Below are 22,450 nucleotides of genomic sequence, written 5' to 3' on the forward strand. Positions count from 1 at the left end.
AGTATCAAATAATGAGTGGTAGGTATACTTACAGGCAGAAAAAAATACGAGGTAGCTTCACAACAAGCACAATCACTTCACCGCAAGCTCACTGGCTTGATATAAACTGAATCATCACTCACTTGCTTTTGAGGAATTTTCTTGAATATTTCCTGCTCCCTCTGGTTTCATTTGAAAATTTTACTAGGGGGCTGGTATGAAAAATACCTCGTAAAGTCACAGGGCTCAAGACTATTTCTTTTTGAACATTCCCCCCAAAAAAATTCAGCAGTCCCAAAGTGAATGTAAATCTTCCTCTGCAATATAAGCTGCTTTTTGGTAGTGCTACTGTTATGTTCGCTCAAATGGTGTTTTTCCTGTACAACACTGAGGAGCTGGAAGTCCAACGCAGAAAGCCAACAACTTCCACAGAAACATCATCAAACATTATGTGGCAACAAATAATGCCATGGTTAATCATATGGCCTTTAAGCAATTATCTTTAACAGTTCCTTCAAAAGTATACCGTAGCAACCCATAACAAACACATGGATTTTCTGCTGTAATGAGCGTGAAGTCCACTATGTAATTTTCTGACCTATAGTTTTACATGTGCCTCTAAAAATTTTGCATGCCCCTGTTAAATGTCACATTTTTGAATTGTGAAAAATAATGCCAAGATAAACAATTTCAGAACTTTGACCTTTAATACAACTTTTAACAGTTATAATTGTTCAAAAACAACCAAAATCTCTTGGAGGAATAAAAAAAGAAAGATGGAACCAAACACCTGGCAGCATAAATACGCAACAAAAAGATAAACCATTCATTTAGGCACATTTTTTATTTTATTACAAAATGCAGTCTTTGGGTAGGAGTGTCAACACAATAAAATTTACCCACTTTTCCTTGCAAAAGGACTCTAAATCTGTGGTTATGAAGGTATTTCCTGTGCAAGGCCCTCTTCAGGTCTGTCCACAGATTTTCAGCAGGCTTCAGGTCTGGGATCTGGCTTGGCCAGTCCAAAACTTTTATCTTCTTCTACCCATTCTTTTGTATAGCTGGATGTATACTTTTGGTTATTTTCACACTAAAAGTTGAAATCCCTCCTTACCTCAGCTTTCTAGCAGATAGCTGAATGTTTTGTGCCTAAACTTGCTTGTATGTCGAACTGTTCATTTTCCCCAAGCTTAAGTTAAACTCCAATTTAAGCTAAAGAAAATAAGCCTCAAAGCATGAGCCCACATCCACTATGCGTATGGTGTTCTTCTCATATTTACTGGGGTAAGCCATTTTTTATGCAAACATGAGAAAAAAATGACTTAATGTTGCAGAAATGTACATAAAGTCATAAAAGCCTGTGGGAGAACAGTTTTGGCCATCTTTCCAGAAGGTATGTTTGACACAAAATCAGCACTGCACAGTTAAAAAACACAAGAACCACAGTGAGTCATGGTGAATCAGCATCATGCTTTGGGGCTGTTTCTCTCCAGTTGGAACTACGGTTTGAGCTTTGGTGTAGGGCAGTGTTTCCAAACCATTTTTCCCTGGCATCCCCCACCTACATGTACCTATGAAAAGCGGAGCCCCCCAGGACCCAAGAGAGAAGAAAAAGTGACACACTGCCTTCAAAAATCAACATAGATTGTAATTGTTTCACTGATAAAACCCTAAAAAAGCCTGTGTGCTTTCCTTATCAAAAGACCTTTGTATAATCAACTTAATAACTGCTTTATCATGTTTTTAATCAATATTTGCAAATCTCATTTTGGCACCCTCAAAACAGACAAAGTCTTGCGCCTCCCCTAAGATCTTTAGTGGCCCCCCTGGGGGGTCCCGCACCCCAGGTTGGGAACTAATGTTGTAGGGAATGATAAATACTACCAAATACCAGTCAGTTTTAGGGGGGAAAAAACCTCAGGTATGTGCTGGCAATAACTTTAACTTCAGCTTGAAGACAACCAGAGGCATACATCCAAAACTACAAAAGAATGGCTTCACCAGTGTGATGTTTGGCATTTAAATCATGTGGATTTGACTTACAAGTGACTGTTTCTGTAATTTTGTAAAACTTAAAAATTACTGAGGTATGTTTTTTTGTCCATATCCCCTAAATTAGATCCATGATTGTGTGAGAAACTGACAACAGCTGATTTAGGGGAATACTGGCACTATTTTACCCACTTAAAGCACGAGGGATATGTACAGATTTTTAGTCGAGATAGGTTACGCTAATAGACTCCTATCCAAAAAGACTGAATGCTGAGAAATCAAAAGGTGCTTTAATGAAGTATTCTAGGGGAGTGTGTATTTATGCATGCAACCAGATTTTTGGCAGGTTTCATTTTTTTATTCGTTCCTTCTAGAAGATTTTTTCCAGTTGAACTGCATTATGTTAAAGGTTATATTAAAGATGGAAAAAGTTCTGAAATTATGTATCATGTTTGTTTGGTTTTTTTTCCACAAAAATGTTGATTTTTAACAGGCAAGAAACTTAACTCTCTAGAGTCACTGTACATAAACACACAGCTTTCAAATTGAAAAAGATGCACAAAAAACCCTTTTCATCCCAGGAAAGATTTCTAATTGTGAGACGTTTTTTGCATTGTCTCGTGGACAAATGAACACAGAACACAAGCCCTGCAGTCAGGATGAGGAATTCCACCATTTGTGTTGAGACATGCAACTCACCAAGAGAAGTTCTGTTGTGTGCACTTGTAAAAACACCTTAAGTAAATAATATTCCGGAAAAATCACCAGAGTTTACACTAATGCTACAACAAATTACAACTCCTCATACAACTGTAAAACCTATCAGGCTCCTTCCTTAATAAAAATATCAATAAAATAATGTCCTTACCCACCTCAAACAAGCCTCTTTTCATCTTACCTGAGTTTTCCCATTCAAATAAATATGGATCAAAAGTTATTGTTACTTTTTATCCAACAATTCTGAAGTGTATTTGCTTGTTTGGCTCCTTTTTAAGCCTGATTTTTAAATCTTTAATGTACATCTCTATGTATTAGTTTGCTTATGCAATTTCAAAGGGTTTAAGTTATATAGTTGAAAGGTTACTATACCAATCTCATATTTGGTGCCAGCAACATTGGCGGTGATGATTCCTTTCTTCTTCTTAGTGTGCACCTTCCTCTTCCCACTGCTGTGGTATGAACCCACAGATGGCACATTCACGGGGGACGCTCCTTGATCCTCTGGAGGAGGAGACAGCATACAACAAAACTAGATACAGTCACAGCTTGTGCTCCAGACTGGGAGAAAAAAAAACTGAAGTTGTTGGAGTATTCTAATATATTTCCCTCATTTCTGCAGGGGATTTGTTGTGGTTTGTTTATAGGGCTGGGGTGTAAATAAATTAGGCGTCTAGTTTGTTGTAGCTGCATGCATCATTATCTTTAAACATAATTTGTTTGTGAGAGTCTGTTTTTGTGTGCATGTGTGTGTGTGGCTCTTAGCAGGAGAAAATAGAGCTGATAAACATATGAGCAGGTGGCCAGGTGTGTGTGCTTTGGGGTGTTACACCGTGTGTAAAAAAGCATACAATCTGACTTAACTATCTATAAGAGTAACCCGTTCAGTCCTGGGGGAGTGAGACCTCTCATACTCACCTCCATCATTGGGAGGGGAGGGCATCTCAGGGGTTGCTGTAGTCCAGGGACAAGCCAAGCTTTCTGCCAGGCTCGGCGGGCAGGTGGGCCTTGCAGCGTCCTTGCAGCACCCTCCAGGGGCTCTCTCACACTCCCACTAGTTAGTCTTCACTGTCCTGGGCCTTGGTGAATGATACAGTTTTTGATGGCCCAATGGATCATCTGAGCATCTCTGTGGCGCCTCTCAGCAGCATAAAGAGCTGCAGCACTGTCTGAGGGGGCAGGGGGAGATAGAGGGAGGTAGCAGTGGAGGGGAGGAGTGGGAGGGGTAGGGCTTCTCAGGGGTCCACACAGCCCCAGCTTATTTACAGCCCTAAGAGAGGAGAGAGTGGGAGGGAGGGGGTGGACAGAGGGATGGATAGGAAAGCCTGTAAAGAGAAGAAAAAGGATATTTTACGGCAGCAGAACAGTGGTAGTAGAAAGCTGACTGCTAAGAGGGTGGCTACAGCACACAATGTGGTTCTGTGTGTGTTTGTGTGTTTGGTGACTGAAGCATACATGCTTTTGATGTAAAACAGTAAATGCACAGGCCTATCACAGGCTCTATCAGTCACTCTGACATACACTACATGGAAAAAAAGTATTTGGACACCAACCCAATAAATTACAATACATGTATTTTAATATGAGTTGGCCAACCTTTTGCAGCTCTCTTTCCACAAAACTTCAGAGTATTTTTGTGGGAATCTGCGTCCATTCATTCTGTTGAGCATTTATGAGGTCAGGCACTGATGTTGGACAAGAAGGCCTGGGTCGCAATCTCTGTTCCAGTTCATCCCAAAGATGCTCCATGGGCTCTGTGTGGGTCAGTTGAGTTCATCCACACTGAACTCATCAAACCATGTCTTTATAGTCCTTGTCTTGCCAAATGTCTTGGTATGCTGAAGCATTAGGCTAAGTTTGCCCTTCACTGAAGATAAGGGGCCAAGCCCAAACCCTGGAAGACAGCCCCATACCATTATCCCTCCTTCACCAAACTTCACAGGTCAGATAGGCAATATTCTCCTATATACACTAAATTGTTGACACCACTCAATCTGACACTCGGCATTGGACTTGGTGTTGTGAAGCTTGCATGCAGCTGCTCAGGCATGGAAACCCATTCCATGAGGCTCCCTCTGCACAGTTTTTGTACTTAAATCACTGCCAGCAGAAGTTCTGAACTCTTCAGCTATGGAATCAGCAGAGCATTGGCAACTTATCAGTTGTTGACCCCCTCTGGGATTTTAGGTGGTCTTTCACTTTATGGCTGAGTTGCTGTTGTTCCTAAACACATCAACTTTTAAATAATAATACTTACAGATGACTGTAGAATATCAAGCAGGGATAACATTTCATGAATCACCTTACTGCCAAGGTGTCATCCATCACAGTGCCACGCTTGAAGTCACCAAGCTCTTTACAATGACCGTTTTGTATCACAAATGTCTGAATATGAAGACTGCATGGCTAGGTGCTTGATTTTACAAACCTGTGGTAACAGGTCTGATTGAAACATCTGGATTCAATAATCAACAGGTGTGGCCGAATATTTTTTGCCCATATAGTGTAGCTGAGCAGCTCAGTGAGAGCCCTGTACAGCTCTGACACTGCAGTACTACCGCTAATGAAATCATCCAAACCTGTGCAATGTCTACTGGACAGATTGCTATTCAATGGAACTGTTGTAAAATATTAATATGACAGGGAAGTAAAGGGTCTGTGGCATCTGACTGTGCCTCATCCTTGTGCCAGCTGGGTTTCACTGTGCAGCTGAGAGGTCACTTCATTCAGACAGATGACATCTTTCCTGGTTTGTTAAAAGGATGCTCCAGGCTATGAGCAATGTGGAAAACTGACACTGGTCATCAGCCAAACCCTGTTATTATTTGGCTGTGGCCTCAGAGTGTCTTCAAAACAATGTCAGAGGTAATCAGCTATTGTTTAGATGTTGTGTCACATTTCGTTTTTTTCTAAAAGCATAGCAACTTATTGGTTAACTGTTCTGCATCAAAGCAGCATGGCACTGTGGTGGATTCTGTGTTTTGTGTGAAGATTGTATGTTCTTTTCTCCAAAAGACTTTGTATGGCAATGATCTCAAGATATGTCTCTTTTTCAAAAATAAAGGAGATTAAAACTGACAAGAAAGTCCACACTATTCAAAGGTTTGAATTTATATGTTGGTACTGTGTAAAGGTGATCATTTATTACCCAATATAATTTGTTCCGAGTAATTTAGATTGCTCATGAGCCTTGAACATAATCAGAGCACATATACCTTCTCAATTAAGACAACACTGATACAAATAGACAGATTGGTGAACACCCTCATCCTCTCTCAATGGACCACAAAGTAAACAGGAAATGCAACATATTGCAAAATAGAATATACACTATATTGCCAAAAGTATTCACTCACCCATACAAATAATTGAAATCAGGTGTTCCATTCACTTCCATGGCCACAGGTGTATAAAATCAAGCACCTACGCATACAGACTGTTTCTACAAAGATTTGTGAAATGGATCGCTCTCAGGAGCTTAGTGAATTCCAACGTGGTACTGTGATAGGATGCCACCTGTGCAACAAGGCCAGTCGTGAAATTTCCTCATTCCTAAATATTCCACAGTCAACTGTCAGTGGTATTATAACAAAGTGGAAGCGATTGGGAATGACAGCAACTCAGCCACGAAGTGGTAGGCCACGTAAAATGATGGAGCGGGGTCAGCGGATGCTAACTTTCTGCAGAGTCGGCTGCGCAGATGGTCAAGTGATTTAAGGTGCTACCCGTGTACACAGGCAGCCTGGGTTTGAATCTGGCCTGTGGCCCTTTACCGCATGTCTCTCCCCACTCTCTTCCCTGTTTCCGAGTCTATCCACTGTCCTTCCTCTATCCAATAAAGGCATGAAAAGGCCCAAAAATAAACTTAAGAAAAAAAAAAAACTTTCTGTAGAGTCAATCACTACAGACCTCCAAACTTCATGTGGCCTTCAGATTAGCTCAAGAACAGTGTGTAGAGAGCTTCATGGAATGGGTTTCCATGGCCAAGCAGCTGCACGAAAGCCATACATCACCATGTGCAATGGAAAGCGTTGGATGCAGTGGTGTAAAGAACGCTGCCACTGGACTCTAGAGCAGTGGAGACGCGTTCTCTGGAGTGACGAATCGCGCTTCTCCATCTGGCATTCTGATGGATGAGTCTGGGTTTGGCGGTTGCCAGGAGAACAGTACTTGTCTGACCGCATTGTGCCAAGTGTAAAGTTTGGTGGAGGGGGGATTATGGTGTGGGGGTGTTTTTCAGGAGCTGGGCTTGGCCCCTTAGTTCCAGTGAAAGGAACTCTGAATGCTTCAGCATACCAAGAGATTTTGGACAATTCCATGCTCCCAACTTTGTAGGAACAGTTTGGGGATGCCCCCTTCCTGTTACAACATGACTGTGCACCAGTGCACAAAGCAAGGTCCATAAAGACATGGATGAGAGAGTTTAGTGTGGATGAACTTGACTGGCCTGCACAGAGTCCTGACCTCAACCTGATAGAACAGCTTTGGTATGAATTAGAGCCAGGCCTTCTCGTCCAACATCAGTGTGTGACCTCACAAATGCGCTTCTGGAAGAATGGTCAAAAATTCCCTTAATACACACCTAAACCTTGTGTGGATTAAGAATGGAATGTCACTTAAGTTCTTATGTGAGTCAAGGCAAGTGAGCGAATATTTTTGGCAATATAGAGTATGTATATCCAAAAATCATTTTTTTCTTGCAAATTGTTAGATTTTTCTTACCTTTGTAAGAAAAGTGTAACCATAAACAAAAGGAGGACAGTGGATAGAGTCGGAAATAGGGACAAGAGCAGGGGAGAGACATGCGGTAAAGGGCTTCAGGCCGGATTCAAACCCAGGCCGTCCATGTACACGGGGCACACCTTAAACCACTAGGCCACCAGCGCCCCCTCAATTTTGATTTTTAAGTGCCTTAAACTAAGGGTTATTTACTTCCTTTTTGGATACAGTGGTGATTTAATTTTGAAAGAACATAAGGGGCTTTGGTAGATCGAAAATTATGAAATGAACTTACCTACAGAAAAAGGGACTTGTCATGGACTGAAAATGAAATAAGGGAACAATAAAAAGGGTAAATATTTTATAACACAAGGTCCAGATGTCTTCTGACTTTTCCACTGAGCTTTTTAAAGTGAAATGAGACATTAAGGAGCAGTGGGAGACTTACAGTATTTTACTTCACTGTGGCTGCAGGGAGGTGTTGCAGTGACAATAAGGCATATATTAAATGCATTTTTTAAAGTGCATTAATAATAGTCCTTAATTAATCCCAATTAGTGCAGTAATGCTGATAGCCATATTAATCTCATAAATGCAAAGTGTCTTCCTGTTCAGCCTCTTTCTATAGTTGAAAAGAAAAATACACAGCCCCCACTTCCATCAGGAATTGGATCTCTAAAGTTGCAGCCAAGTATCACTTCATGGATTACAGCAACAGATATAACTTCATAATCCAAAAAGTCAGAAGTGATCAATATTATTCAAGCTTTTCTACTGAATAGTAGAAATAGTAGAGGCTCGATTTGCCTCTTTTACATTTCATAAAGAGATCAACAGTAGCCTCTAGTGGTGAACATTAACTGAGGCACCTTTTTTTATTCATCAATGTTGACTGTCCACACACACGCACACACAGAGCTGCATCTGTAAATGTACAAACCCCACTGACTGTATCAGCCTCTCTGCTCAGGAAACAATCCAATCACATTACTCTGTCACTCAGTAGTCCTCACTACCGTCCTTCTGTTCTGCCTGTGGTAAACACAGAACATTGATCCTGGGCAGGACAGAGACTGGAAAGAGATCAGCACAGGGGGAGGGGAAGTGTGCATCACCAAGTGGTAAAGTGAGCCAAGCTGTGCTGATGACAATCTGCCTCGACATCCCTGTGGAGTACTGGCTTTCTGTACAGGAGGTCGGGAATATTGTCTCTGTAGGGGCACTGGGCCTTTGGTGTCATGTAAACCCTTAGGAACAGGGAGGGATCTGACAGGCTCATGCAATGCAACTTAACACGTGCAAACACACACACATAATTATATCAGCCAAATATAACATCAACCAAACACAGTCTACACAAAATCCTTAGACAATAGCAGAAAAATTAATCCTTATCATTCTGATGAATACTGAAGGATTAATTGTCTCTTCTTTCAGTGTAATACTTCAACTATGTGACCGTGAAAACGGATCAGAATCTCAAGAATGCAACGTCTTATGTTATGTTAAACCGATGCATCTGTGAATATAAAAAAATACCAAAGCATGACAAAAAAAAACTCAAGACCTTCAGTCTACATTTTCAACACAAAGACAGCACAGTCTAAATTGCACAAAAAAGTTAGAACCATTTTAGTACAGAAATGTTGTCAACATATTTATGCAATTAAGACGATAGGCAGGAATTCATTTGCATTTTTGGTAATTACTCAGTACTGTGTGCTTAATACCTGTATTTTTGTTGCAGAAGTATCAAACAAGTATCAACAGTATTGAAAGAGGTATGGTTTGATTTTAATGGTAAGGTACAGGAGTTTAAAAACATCATATTGTCAACTAGAGATGCACTGATGCATTGTTTAAATTAGGGCTGAAACGATTCCTCGAATTATCCAAGTGATTCAATTAAAAAAAATCCTCAAGGCAAATTATCTGCCTTGAGGCTTCGCTTAAATCACTTATGTCTCCATATACATCCATGCTGTACGCTTAGACATCGCGCCGTGTGTCACATGGCGTACTGTGTTTCGCACTGACGGCTATTTGTGTGGCACGATGCACTTGTTTTCGCTGTTACTATAACTTCACGTGCATGATGTGAGGCTTGAAAATCACGAGGGAAGAGAAGTTGATGCGTTGATGTTTACAGGCACACTTCCTGCGTTCTTATGCATCCACTGGCCATGGCTTCATGGCAGATATGGCACTATGCCTGCACCAGTGAGCCTACGCAGATCTCCGAGTTTATGCGCTGGCTGTCAGAATGCGGGAAGTGGGACACAATTGCGGACTCGGGGGGGGGGTTTTTAAAGCTATCCCAGAAGGATAGCCACTAAAATCGCAAGCGATATTTGGGAAAGGGAAGGAGGGAACCCAAACTGGTAGCAACCCAAACTAAGAATCTCCCCAGCTAAAATAACACTGAGAAAAGAGAACAAAACCACCGCTGCCTAGCAGCTGATTAGAAACAAAGCTCTAAGGGGGAAGAAAAGCTTTCTCCCATGAAACACTATGGTCACCGGAGCAGTGAAAACTAAACAAAAGGACTGGGCAAAGACCTCCAGCACTAATCCACTTCAACTGTTAATTCACAGGTAATATTCTCAGGTAAGTTGTCAGTAATGTTTGTGCTAACTTTCGCTCAAAACACAGGAAAACACAAGGAGATGCGCTCACTAACTCTGAAGGTGAGGTAATGAGTCAGCACAGAGTGCTGCAGCCCAGGTGCTTAAATCAGTTTGCCACACCTGGCCCTCATCAGTGGCAATCAGTCCTCACACACCTGGCACTGCACTGATTGACTCACACTCAGTGAGAGGCCATGCTGAATTCTCACACTGGCTGCATGACTCGCTGGTGTGAAACGCTCAGTTTGTGTCTGCAGACTTTAGGGAATTTCATAAACTTCTCTGATTGACCCGATGGTTTCACAGAACATGGTAAGGCTTCACGATTCAAGTCCTGCTTTGGTGCTTTCCCCTCTCTCTCTCTTCTGCATGCACACGTTATATCTTTTATTATAAATTATTTAAATTCAGCGCACTGACGTCTTGATTGCAGCGTATTTTTCAAAATGTTTTAGAATCCCGAATGATTTGATAAGACTTATATTGATAATAAATTGACACCGATTAAACAGAAACACCTTATTGTCACAGACAGTGACTGAGAGAGAGACTAAATAGGTTAAAGTTCATCATCATAAAGTCAGGATTCAAAAGGTGATAGAAGCAGCGTTATCCCTTTAAATGTGTTCTCCATGTCAGTGGATGGTCTTAAAATGTCATATTTTTCTGGTGGGTGAACTCACAAATAAAAATGTGCAAAAATTAAAAGTGACCACCCTTTGAAAAAACAGACCATGTTCCTGTAATCTAAAGGTTCACCTTTTTAGACATCATCAGACCACTGTGTGAATGATGAAACTCTGTTCTTGCTAGAATGTGAAATATTACATTCATGCATAAAGTAGAGGATATTAAAATGATTAAGTGTCCCTTTACTTAAATGGCAATAAATATAAACTACAATGAAAGAAATAAAGTGTTGGCACCAAAAAAATGTAATTATTTAACTTCCTTTCCTTGTAAATTTAAGAAATGTAAATTGTCATCAGAACTTCATTGCGCTTTGTAAAATATATTTTCTTTAGAGAACCTGTTAATACCCATTTTTAATATAGAAGTGGTTCATTTAAGGGACCAATCTTCTTTTCTCATTTGTCTAGAACTACTTCTCTTGAAAAAAGCAAAAGTTACTGATTAAAAAATGCAATATTTCTTATTATAGTAATTGATTAATCATCTGAAGAATCGATAGAGTACTCGACTACAAAAAGAATCAATTACTGAAGCCTTAGTTTTAATATGGGTATGGGCCAATATCGGCTAGGGTTGAGTATCATTTTTTCTGATACTGGTGCTAAATCGATACTTTTTAAAAGGTACCCTTGCCTAACAGTGCCTGTATCAATACATTTTAAGAGAAAAAAAAAGTATTTTAAAAGTCAGCAGCTGGGGCGCAGGTGGCCCAGTGGTTTAAAGTGTGCCCCATGTACATGGTCAGCTTGGGTTCAGTTCCGCTGTCATCAAAGGCACAAAAAGCCCCAAAATCTTAAAAAAAAAAAAAAAAAAAAAAAAAAAAAGTGGGAATAATAATAATAATAATAATATCTTGAATTTATATAGCGCCTTTCAAGAAACCCAAGGACGCTTAAACTGAATAAAAGCTGTCTCAGTATTGTAGATTAACCAGAGATAAGATGCCAATAGAACATTTAAGTACAAGAACCAGTCGTACAGTAATTTTTTTATGTAACATGTTTTGTGTCTTTCCTTTGGAGTGACAGGGATCCTGTTGGGGTGGTGAGGAACCGAAACGAAGCACCGAAATCTTTCCTGTAATTTGGTATAGTAGGTATCAGATGTGTTGGTAGCCGTATGTTGGTACTTGATTTCAACAGTCATCCCTACACTCTAACGAATTACTGTAAATTTATGAGGAAATTTCAACCGTAAGATCCCATTATGTTTAAATACAGGACAACCCTGTATAATAACGGTTTATAACATTATTTTACTGTATTACTGCTTCAAGGAAATAAAACAGTAATTTCTTGTATTGTTTGCATTGCATTTTGGGAACAAGAAGGTGAGAGCACATGCTTGGAAGGAGAGTGAAGTTATAAATCACATTGTTATCCAACTCCATCCTAACAATAAACAGGTGAGTGCCTTACTGCTTTGCTAGTTAGAACAGGCAAAAACCATCACTTTCTAAGTTTGAGGTCATTTGAAAGATTAGCATTAGCTAGAGTTTGACATGACACACAAACACCACAGGCACACAGAGTGAGTCAATTATTTGCCAGCTAACATTAGCTTGATCTTAACAGTTGCTGAAAATTGAATTCAGATAATTCATTTAATGTATTATTGCTTTTGTTCTAATGTTGTTTTTTACCTTTACAGAATCCTTACAAATCCTGTCCAGCAATGAAATTCAGAGGGAGGTACAGTAAAAATGTCTCTAGTCCAGGATATCCTACAGTACCTCTAATAATGTTTCCATGCCAGATCTGTGGACATCAATGTAGTACTGTAGCAGCCTTTGGGAAACTCAAGTTTATAGTGATGCAAATTTTTTTACAGCCAAAATTTTTTTTATATTTATTGTTTGTGTTACAATCTTCTTAGACAGCAACACTTGAAGCAGACTGCTGTTGTCAGGCCTAAACCAACTTATTTTTGTTTTGTTATTTTAGTGTTTTAGGTAGAATTGAAGTTTTAAGTTATTCTCTATGATATGAGAAAGCTTGATGATCCTACGAACAATCAAACTCATTAAAAACCCAATATAAATTATAAACAAATTAAAAAATTGGCAGTTTTTGTTAAACCTTGAAAAGTTGACCTTTTTGCAGAAGGTTTTGGCAGGACAGCAGTGATACTTAATACATACCTGTATGTTCAATTTCAAGAAAGAGACATGGTTTGAGACAATTTGGAGTTTTATTATTTGTCTTGACATTTTAAGTTGGATGTTTATCAAATTAAAATATGGTGTTTATAACATGATATGCAAGAAGTAATTTATCAAATCACTAGGTTTAGAAAAATAAATATTTTGTCAATTTTGCTAGAAGGAAATTAATTCACAGCAAGGTGTAGTATTTTGCGATAATTCACAGTAAAAATCTGCAAATATACCTCTCAAGACAAAGTGTAAATAAACGATAACAAACTGCTAACCTTTTAACAGCATTTTCCTGTTAAGGTTTAAAATAACAGCTTTTTGCTGTATATATAAAAACAGTAGCAAACTGTAGATTTCAGCAACAACAATATACCGTTAATTTTACAGTAACTTACTGGCAACCCTAGTTGTTAACCGTTTTCAACAGGGGGAATTTCTAACAGTGTAGTATCAGCCCTGTTTACAAGCACCAACTGTCAGACACATAACGTGGAATGAACAGATCTTAGTTAGCAATGATTATCTGTTGTGTCCAATCAATTTCATGCTAGAATCTGGTATATCCAACTGCTGAGTCAAAGAAGAGATTTTTTTCACAAGAGCAGAGGAAGTGACAAATCAGACAAACTCTGATCTTTTTTATGGTAAAACACCAGGGAAAATGTTGGCATACTAGAAGTGATGAAAAAAAACGTAAGTATTGGCATCCGCTAAATTGTTATGTTAAACATCATCAGCCCTAATTTTCCCAATCAGTGCATCTCTAGCAACCATATAATGTTAAATAGCAATATTTTAGAGGCACAGTTCCTAGTTGTCAACAATTTGTTGAAACTTTAGAATAACTACTTAATATAAACTCTGTTTATATTAAGTGCTTTCTGTCAGTTATCATGGTCATATAAATCAAATTATCTTCCTTGGTGATCTGATTAAATGTATATCCTCCATTGTTCCCACACGGACTTAGCTGTTTTGCATCACAGGCAAAGCCTAAATTAGGAACAGCTGACCTCGCATAGATTGAAGAACCAAAAAAATGGTTATACTATGTTCTATTAATTTGTCTAATTTATACTGGTGAGACAGCATTGCTCTGTTAGAACTGCACATGAAAGAGGGATTTATTTTACTGTAATCATCAAATGATAAAGAGACGGGAGCTTGACTGTTATGATGTCACAGGTTTCAACTTTGAACTTGTTGATTCTGTCACATGTCAGTGACATGTGCTTCAGGACTTTTATAATTCCTGTTTTAATGAAAAAAGGAAGGCACAACCTTTATATACAAACAGCATGGATAGTGTACACAACGAATCAACATAGAATAGGACTAAGACTCTGAAAGCATTACTTACAAATGTATTCTAGTGCAAGAATCATCAAAATTAATCCCTCAGTGAAGAGTATAAGACACAATCTTAACTAAATCCTTTCCATTACATAGAGAATCCATCGTTAATCCTCTGCTGCAGTTACTCTTTCAGTCCAATAGAGGAAGCCAGAGTGCCATTACCGCAAGGCCAGGCTGAATGGACAGCATGGCAGTGGATGCTGAGCTCATGCACTTTCCCTCTGTTAACACACAGGCTTCATTGTAAAGAGTCAGCCCTTCATGCTGCTCAGCTGCATCCTTCTGTGGTATACAGCTCCTGGATGTTCAGAAAATGCATGTCTGTCTTCCATTCCATTGTTATGCTGAATTTCACAACACTGTGCTGCTCTTTCAGGAACTATGATTTATGTGCAGTCTTAGCTCTGTATGACATATATCAGGAAAAACAGCTGTTATAGTTACCAAGAAATTCAACTCACTGGCACTTCAAAAACTAAAGTACCCACTTTTATTTCAAAGGCAACATCAAAAAGACTGAACAAACAGCTTTGCAAGAAGCCTTCCAAACGAAAATCTGAACCTAAGTGACAGACTGCTTAGAGGTGTCACAGCAATTACAAAAGTCCCTTCGACAACCAGCACCACATCCCTGAGGGGTTTGTTTTATTTTTTGTCCTAACATGAAACTACTTCTTGAAAGCAGATGTCAAATACAGAATCAATAGAGAGGCTTGGGGAATCACCACTTAGCCTGATTTAATGCTGAAAGCACAGGATTTGCAGACACAAGTCCTTTTTTTTTCCGTGAAAGCAGTATGCCCCGGTTTTGCTACTACAGCAGAGTCAGGACCTCAGGGTATGTATAACCATTGAAAAGGGCAAAGCCACTGCCTAAGAATGGAGACACGTTGCTCTATTACTCATCCTTGGCTGAATAGCACTTGTAAACAAAAGATTTTTAGATTCAAAATTGACCTCGTCTGATAAACTCTTTCCACTGTACATTTTTAACACACTGGAGGCCACCAGAAGTGTTTACACAAGGTCTAAACAACAGTACACCTACAAGACCAGCTTTGGAAAAAAAATATTTTTACATCTATCACTATCTTTTAACCACTTCTTTATTGTCCCTACTGGAAAAAATACCAGTGTGCCATCTTTTCTAACAGGAAAATTGTTGGTTTAGAATCGCCTGTTGATCTAAAATTAGCTCAAACCAATGACCTAACACTGGCTTCGTGCCTTTCTTCCAGATATGAGGAGGAACAAGTGTGGGAGCTTTCAGCCCACTGGGTACTGAAATACAACAACAAACAGCCGAATGTTTAGCTTAACTTTATCAGAAGCTACAGCAATACAAGCAAAATGGTCCCAAGTTAAATTCAGCTTCTACCTTAAAGATGCTATTAAACATTTATATTGTCTATTGCCCTTCTTGGTTCTGTTTCCTGAAAGACAAAACAGAGCTAGTAATGTGTGGTTCTTTCAATGTGTGCATAAGCAGTGTGCAAAAAAATCTGCACTGTTGTACAAGGTAGAATTTACATATTTGGGAGTTTATCACCAATAAATATGTACTGTAAAAAGTCTTAGTTGATTAATGTTCAGAGAAGATTATGAAGTAGGGTGCACTTTTGATAGCTTAACTAGTTGATATAACACATTATATTAAGTTCCTTAAACTGTGTAAGGTATATACAAAGTGAACACACAGATTTAAATTAAGCCAACATTTTTTCTGGGGCTCAGCGTAAATAGTTGAAGCAACTTTTTTTTGGTGGAGCCAACTGAAATATACAGTGCTTAACAAATTTATTAGACCACCTGTCATATATGTCTCAAAGACCATCCAGCATCATGAAGTGTTTTAATGCGGACTCTTTCATTTTCAGTGAGCTTTCCACGTTTTACCATTTTGAACAGGAATGAGGGATTTCAAACTGAATTCACCCAAATTTGAGCCGGCTCACCGGGCTTCTCTGAGAAGTCAGAAATTAATCAAGCATAACATTCAAGCACTAAAACAAATTTTTCTGTTCAGGAATGCAAGTAAACACCTATAATTTTACATATTAATCAAGAAATATTAATGTGCTTTACTATTTTTTCAGTTTTTTTGTAAATCAGTAAATTTGAAAATTCATGGATAACAGTCATAATTATATTTAGGCATTAAATATATCATTTTGGTTAAAGAGCTTCTACATATTGGTGTATTAACCATTGCAGAAACATAAAAAATGATTTTGGTAATTACCAATGCTGTTAATTTAGGGCAGCTGTGGCATAAACCTTACTTTGGTTAGGGTTAGGGTGGTCTAATAAATTTGTTAAGCACTGTATATTTCTACCGGAGACAATTTCTGCCTTATCAACTTTTTTAGCTATATTGTCTACCTCATATTCCTAACCTCATGCTCATTTTACAGTGTGGCTGCACTTGTATGAGGTTATGAATTATGCTTTTAATTCTCACCTTACCTGTCTGATTATTTCAATGCCAGGAACTGACAGTCAGAAAACCTAGCAAGAGTCTGCTGATAAGGCAAAACTCAATATCTTTACAAAGAAAAGGCCAGAGTGGAAATCAATTAGACAAAGTAAGCTATCTGCTGACTCCACTTGTTAGCAGATGTTAGGTTAACTTCCCCAAGGTATTTAGTTATTTGAACAAATGTGTTAAACAAGTGGTATTGTATTATAAAAACAGTGGAAGAACACCGATGTCCAGTCTTTGGACTGAAAATTCATTTTAATCAGTAGTTCTGATATCCTGAGGCTTTAAATGTGTATTATATGCACACAAGATTATTGCTAAGATATTGTAGGAGCAACAAAAACCCTGTACCTACCTAAAAACTTCAGTATGCCAGTCCACATGAAAATCAAAGATTAATTATATCACATTATCCTTAATAGCATTATCTCTGGGAAGTGTCTAGTAGGCAGGATGCCAACATAACTCATATGTTGCTGTTATTATTATGTAATCCATCTGCTCTGTCGGGACTAGGGATGACCAGGGTGCTCTAACAGCATGTGGTCTCTTAAGTGGCACACTGGACAACTAACAGACCACACTAAATCACATGGCTTATCTTACACCACAAACCCTTATGTAAGTAACCATGCTGTGAGCATCCACATCCTTAAGCTTCCGTGCTAAGTCTTTTTTCTTTAGACTGTTTGCAATGCTAGCCTGAGCTAAGATGCTATGCTACCAAGCAGCGAGGGGACCCTTTTACTGTCACAGTATAGCAGTTAATATGGTATCTTCCAGATCACTGGCAAGATAGCAGGCCATCCTTTTACGCTGATCTTCTCTGAATTTCAGGATTAACGCAAAATGGTCATCTTTAGTCTCGCCTGCAATATCTTGAATAACCGGGGTTTTCAGGAAATTGGCTGTGGTCACAAATTAAAACTCCCACATCCAAAGCAGGTGTTTCTGTGCAATGATTTACTTGCTAGCAAGCATGAGCTAGCGTTTGGTTGCTAGCCACTTGCATAGGTCAGGTGTAAGGATCAGACAGGGAAACAATCTTGCAACGTTGTTCTTCCTTTGACTTGCTGCCATAGATTAAAACGTACAGCAACGTTTAAGTGCCAAGGGCGTTTTCTTTATTCGTTCCTTCTAAATGCACACAAATCCCCGAATGAGATAACGTCCAATAAATCAAAGGAAAACACAATGACCTGCGCTACTCAATAGCTAGCTTAGCTTTACTACCTTGCTGAGGATGGACAGAAGAAATCGAGGTGGCCCGTTAACGTTACCTTATTTATTCCAGGCACTGGCAGTGCAGCTCTTCTGCTGGTGTCATCCGGACGACTCATACAGAGAGACAATGGAGTCCCTTTAGAGGAACAGTCCAGTCGCGGAAGGCAAGCAAGTGATCAATGTGATTTTGGCGTGTAATGCTGTAACTACTGGATAATGACGTTAACAGAAACACAAAAATCTGTGTCTTTTAGACCGTTTGTGAGCTACGAGTGCTGGAGCGAATCCATGGGCTGAACCATTTGCTTTGTGTGGAGGGGGGAGACCTGATAGAAGTGCTGAAGTTTGCATTCTGAATCTGATACTTAGGTGACGTTTTGTTTTCTTAAGGGTCTATTTATTTAATCAGCACATGCCATTCAACCATTGAGTAGCTGTGATTGAAAATCAAAGTCTAACAAACGCCGCGAGTCATACCTTGCCCACCTTTAGATAACTGTTTAGTGTAGATTTCGGTGCAGTTCTTCCTCCTAAACTCGCTAATACAAACACAAGAAAGCTACCTAGCAACAGAGTCGCTGACCGTGGTGCTAAAAAACAACCCTGTGTGATTATGGTCGCGACCTATGCTGCGACCAGGCCAGACAGAGGTCAATAAAGTTACCACTCAAGTCATTTTACCTTTTTTTGGAAATACATTAAAATGATAACATTTCTTCTGTCAAAAATTCCCCAAAGATTGCCACCTAAAGCATATTTTATTTACCTTTTAAATATAATATTCGACATTTAGGCTATGTGATAAGCAAAGAACCATTTTAAATTAAAAATAAAATAGATGTTTTTTACCTTACATCACCATTTTTTGGTCCTAAAACACTATTTCCATTTTTTGACTGGTCTGATCTAAAACTTTTTGTTTGTGGGTTTATCTCTGCACTGGTTTGTTTTTATCAAATATTTTCTCAGTTGTTGGAGTTTATGTGGGTCCTTACTCTGCTGTTATGGTTTAATTTTGATATTCCTGGCTGTATTGGTTGTACTGGATAGAGTATGTTGTTTTAAAAGTGCTCCAAAAATAAACTCAATTTGTCTATATTTTTATAAGAGATCATCTCCCCAAGGCCCTTTGGATTTTATTCAGCTGGGTGAATTATTTAAGTCACTTAATGCATCCAATAATTTCCCACTCATCAAAATATAACACCTCAGTCAAATATCAAGAGTTTAAGTGCCACACTTTGAATGAATAAAAAAGACTTTGTATGGATGCAGAGGTAAAGCACACTGACTGTCAGGGGTTATCTTTGAAAAAATGAATGAATGAATAAATAAATAAACACACATTTTGGGGTTTTAAACAAATCCTTAGTTCCACATAATTTAAAAAAAACTTTATCCAGTACATAATTTGTGTAAGAAGCATCAGTGTGTTTACGTTTAACATACAGTGCCTATAGAAAGTATTCACCCCCTTTGATGTTTTACCCTTTTATTGATTTTTGTAAAATCAATCATAGTCAAAATAATTTGGCCTTTTTACCCCCAAAAAACCCTGTTGAATGTCAAAGTGAAAACAGATTTCTACAAAGTAATGTTGATTTAAAAAACATGCCATGTAAAATAAGTGACTTCATAAATTTTAATCTCCTGACTGACCTAATTCAACACAGGACCAACTGATTGGCTCTAGTGGGCTTGCAACTGGTGAAATGGGGTTCACCTGAGTGCAGTGAATGCGTGTCAAGTGATTGTTGTATAAAGACACCTGTGTCCAGTCACTGTTTAATCAATATTCCTGGCTACCATTACAAAGACAAAAGAACACTCCAATAAAGTGAGAAAGGCCACCAAGCACCTATGACTACCCTGAAGGAGTTACAAGCTTCAGCAGCTGAGATGGGAGATACTCTGCATACAAGTGTTGCCTCGGTTCTATACTGGTCAAAGCCCTATGGGAGAGTGGTAAAGAGAAAGCCACTGTTAAAAAAAATCCAGAGCTGTGATTGCAGCCAAAGGTGCATCTACTAAAAACTGACCTGAAGGGGTGAATATTTATGCAGTCATTTAATTTACGTTACATATTTTTATTTAGTTGACACTACTTTGTAGAAAGCTGTTTTCACTTTGAGAATATTTTTTTGTCTTTTTTTATGTTTGCCAAAAACGCCAAATTATATTGATCATGAGTGAGTTATAAAATCAATAAAAGGGTAAAACATCCAAAGGGTGAATACTTCTTAAAGGCACTGTATATGACTGCACAACACAAGAATAAACCACACATTGAACATCAAACATCCATAGGGCAATCGCAAGTGCTGAGTGATAAACCCTTGTAAAAACTGCAATATAGTTATACAATACAGATAGGAAAATTTAAGATACATTAAAAGAATAATTCTGTAGGGTATGATAAAATACATTATGAGCAATGATCAGAAAAAAATGGAGAAAAAGAATCTGATGGATGAGAGTACAAAGCTCGACATGGTGGTGTTTGTCCTGAATGTGAACAGTCTGTGTCTGTGGCCTGAGGGGAGGAGCTTATATCAACTGTCAAGCTATGAGTTGTCACTTTCTTTTAGTCCTTCTGTTGTAGATGCTGATAAGTGGTCCCTGCTCTTGGCCAGTATTCATTACCACGGCATATTGGTTGTTAAAGCCTACAGCAAAAGGGAGGCCCTGTAAATAAAAGCATGCAGTGCTTAGTCAGTTTGTCAATTGACAGATTAATATGAATTCATATACACCATGAATTTAAATTTACATTTACTTTACATTGATGCAACCTGCAGCCTCTCATCACAAGAATTTGGTCATCAGGTATTTTCAGAAATCTGGCCTAGTTGCAGACTAGGCTGTCTGCAGGCAAGGGGGATAGAAAATAAACAAAGGCACCATTTACCCTCTCTGCTTCATCACAGCACAAAGTAAGTTTAGCATGCTGAGTGGTCTATATGGCAACATAAGATGTTTTCTCCAATTGGTCAGCCCCTAGTTTCATCTATTCATAGAACACCGATAGGACATGTTATTGAACTGCCCCCTCTGAAAAGACAAATTGAAGGACATGAGGTATAATTTTCATTCCATTTTTGAAACATTGATAATAATGAACATAACAGTTAAACAAAGGTTGTTAAATTATTTCCTCTTTAAAGGCTTTAGAATTACAGTTAAAAATATGAGTTATGACCTACTTTAATGAAAAAGTCTAACTGTTACCTTTGCTGTGTTTGGTTAAATACAAACAACAACCATTTCCTTGGATAAATATAAAAACCCGATAAAGTGAAAAGTATAATGTACAGTGGCCTGAAATGCATACAAATTACAAAGTATGAAACAACTTTACAAAACTTGAAAAAAATTAACATTAACCAAATTTGTTATACATTTTATTAAACAAATTTACATTAGCAAAACATTTTTACTAGTGACAAAATAAGTTTATATTCAACAAAACAAATTTACAAGTAGTGCAACACACACATAAAAAGTGTGAATCACTTTTAGAAAACTTCAAACTAATTTACAGTAAGACCATTACAAAATTAAAAAGTCTGAAACAAAAACAACAATAATTTTTTTACAATCCATAAAAAACACTTTTACAAAGGATAACACAAATTTACACATTACAAAACAAATTTAAAGTGACACTTTACATGAGCTAGGACAAATCTTCAAGTTGTTGAACACTTTTACAGCTCCTGAAACAAATTTATAAATGAACAGTATCTTACAGAAATGGAATGTACCAAATGCCAGAAGTGACCCAAGTTTGAAGTTTTGTAAAAGTGTTTCACACTTTCCAATTTTTATCAGACTTTTTAAAATTTATTTCAGGTTTTTTTTTTAAGTGTTTCAAACTTTGTAATTTTGTATTGGTCTTGTGCATTTGTATTTAAAATGCGTTTGTAGAATGTTTTTGAAATGTCATTTTGTTTTGTCATTTGTAAGTTTTTTTGGTAATGTAAATTTGTTTGATGAAAATTCTAAATGTTTTGGTTATTGTAAATTAGTATCCAAGTTTTATAAGTGTTTCAGCCTTTGTAATTTATTCTATTTATTTATTTGCACACATGAAATACAATATATTGAACATTTGTTGCTTCTTTCGTAGGGCAAGAGCAAGGTGAAAAAGGAATGTGCTGGTGAGGCACATTCTTATCAGACTTGTTTTTTAAATTTGTTTCAAGTTTTGCAAGTGTTTCAGACTTTGTTATCTGTATCAGGCTTTAAAAAAAACTGTATCAAGTTTTGTATGAGTGTTCAGACTTTATTTTTATTGGACTATTTGTACATTTGTGTGTAGAATGATGATTTATTTAATATATTTTTTGTTACGTGTAAAAGTTATTTGCTTATGTCATTTTGTCATAAGGATATTTGAATGTTTTTGTTTCTCTAAATTGACTTTATTTTTTTCAAAACTGTTTCGGACAATGTAATTTTGTATTTCCCTTCCAGGCCACGGTAATAAGGCAAGGCAAGTTAAGT

General features: G+C 38.0%; 1 protein-coding gene across 1 annotated transcript in view; it reads right to left on the minus strand.

Moving 5' to 3' along the window:
* ttll7 (tubulin tyrosine ligase-like family, member 7) overlaps positions 1–18,088 on the minus strand; it is a 130,167-nt gene extending 112,079 nt beyond the window's left edge. The window contains exons 1-3 of the mRNA XM_041790584.1: positions 18,001–18,088; positions 3,607–4,013; positions 3,061–3,192 (exon numbers count right to left, since the gene is read on the minus strand). Of these exons, the coding sequence (XP_041646518.1) occupies positions 3,061–3,192; positions 3,607–3,631 (157 nt within the window). The 5' untranslated portion in view covers positions 3,632–4,013; positions 18,001–18,088. The remainder of the gene's footprint in view (positions 1–3,060; positions 3,193–3,606; positions 4,014–18,000) is intronic.
* Positions 18,089–22,450: the final 4,362 nt, after the last annotated feature.

Source organism: Cheilinus undulatus, linkage group 7, assembly GCF_018320785.1.
Source record: "Cheilinus undulatus linkage group 7, ASM1832078v1, whole genome shotgun sequence".
NCBI lineage: Eukaryota > Metazoa > Chordata > Actinopteri > Labriformes > Labridae > Cheilinus > Cheilinus undulatus.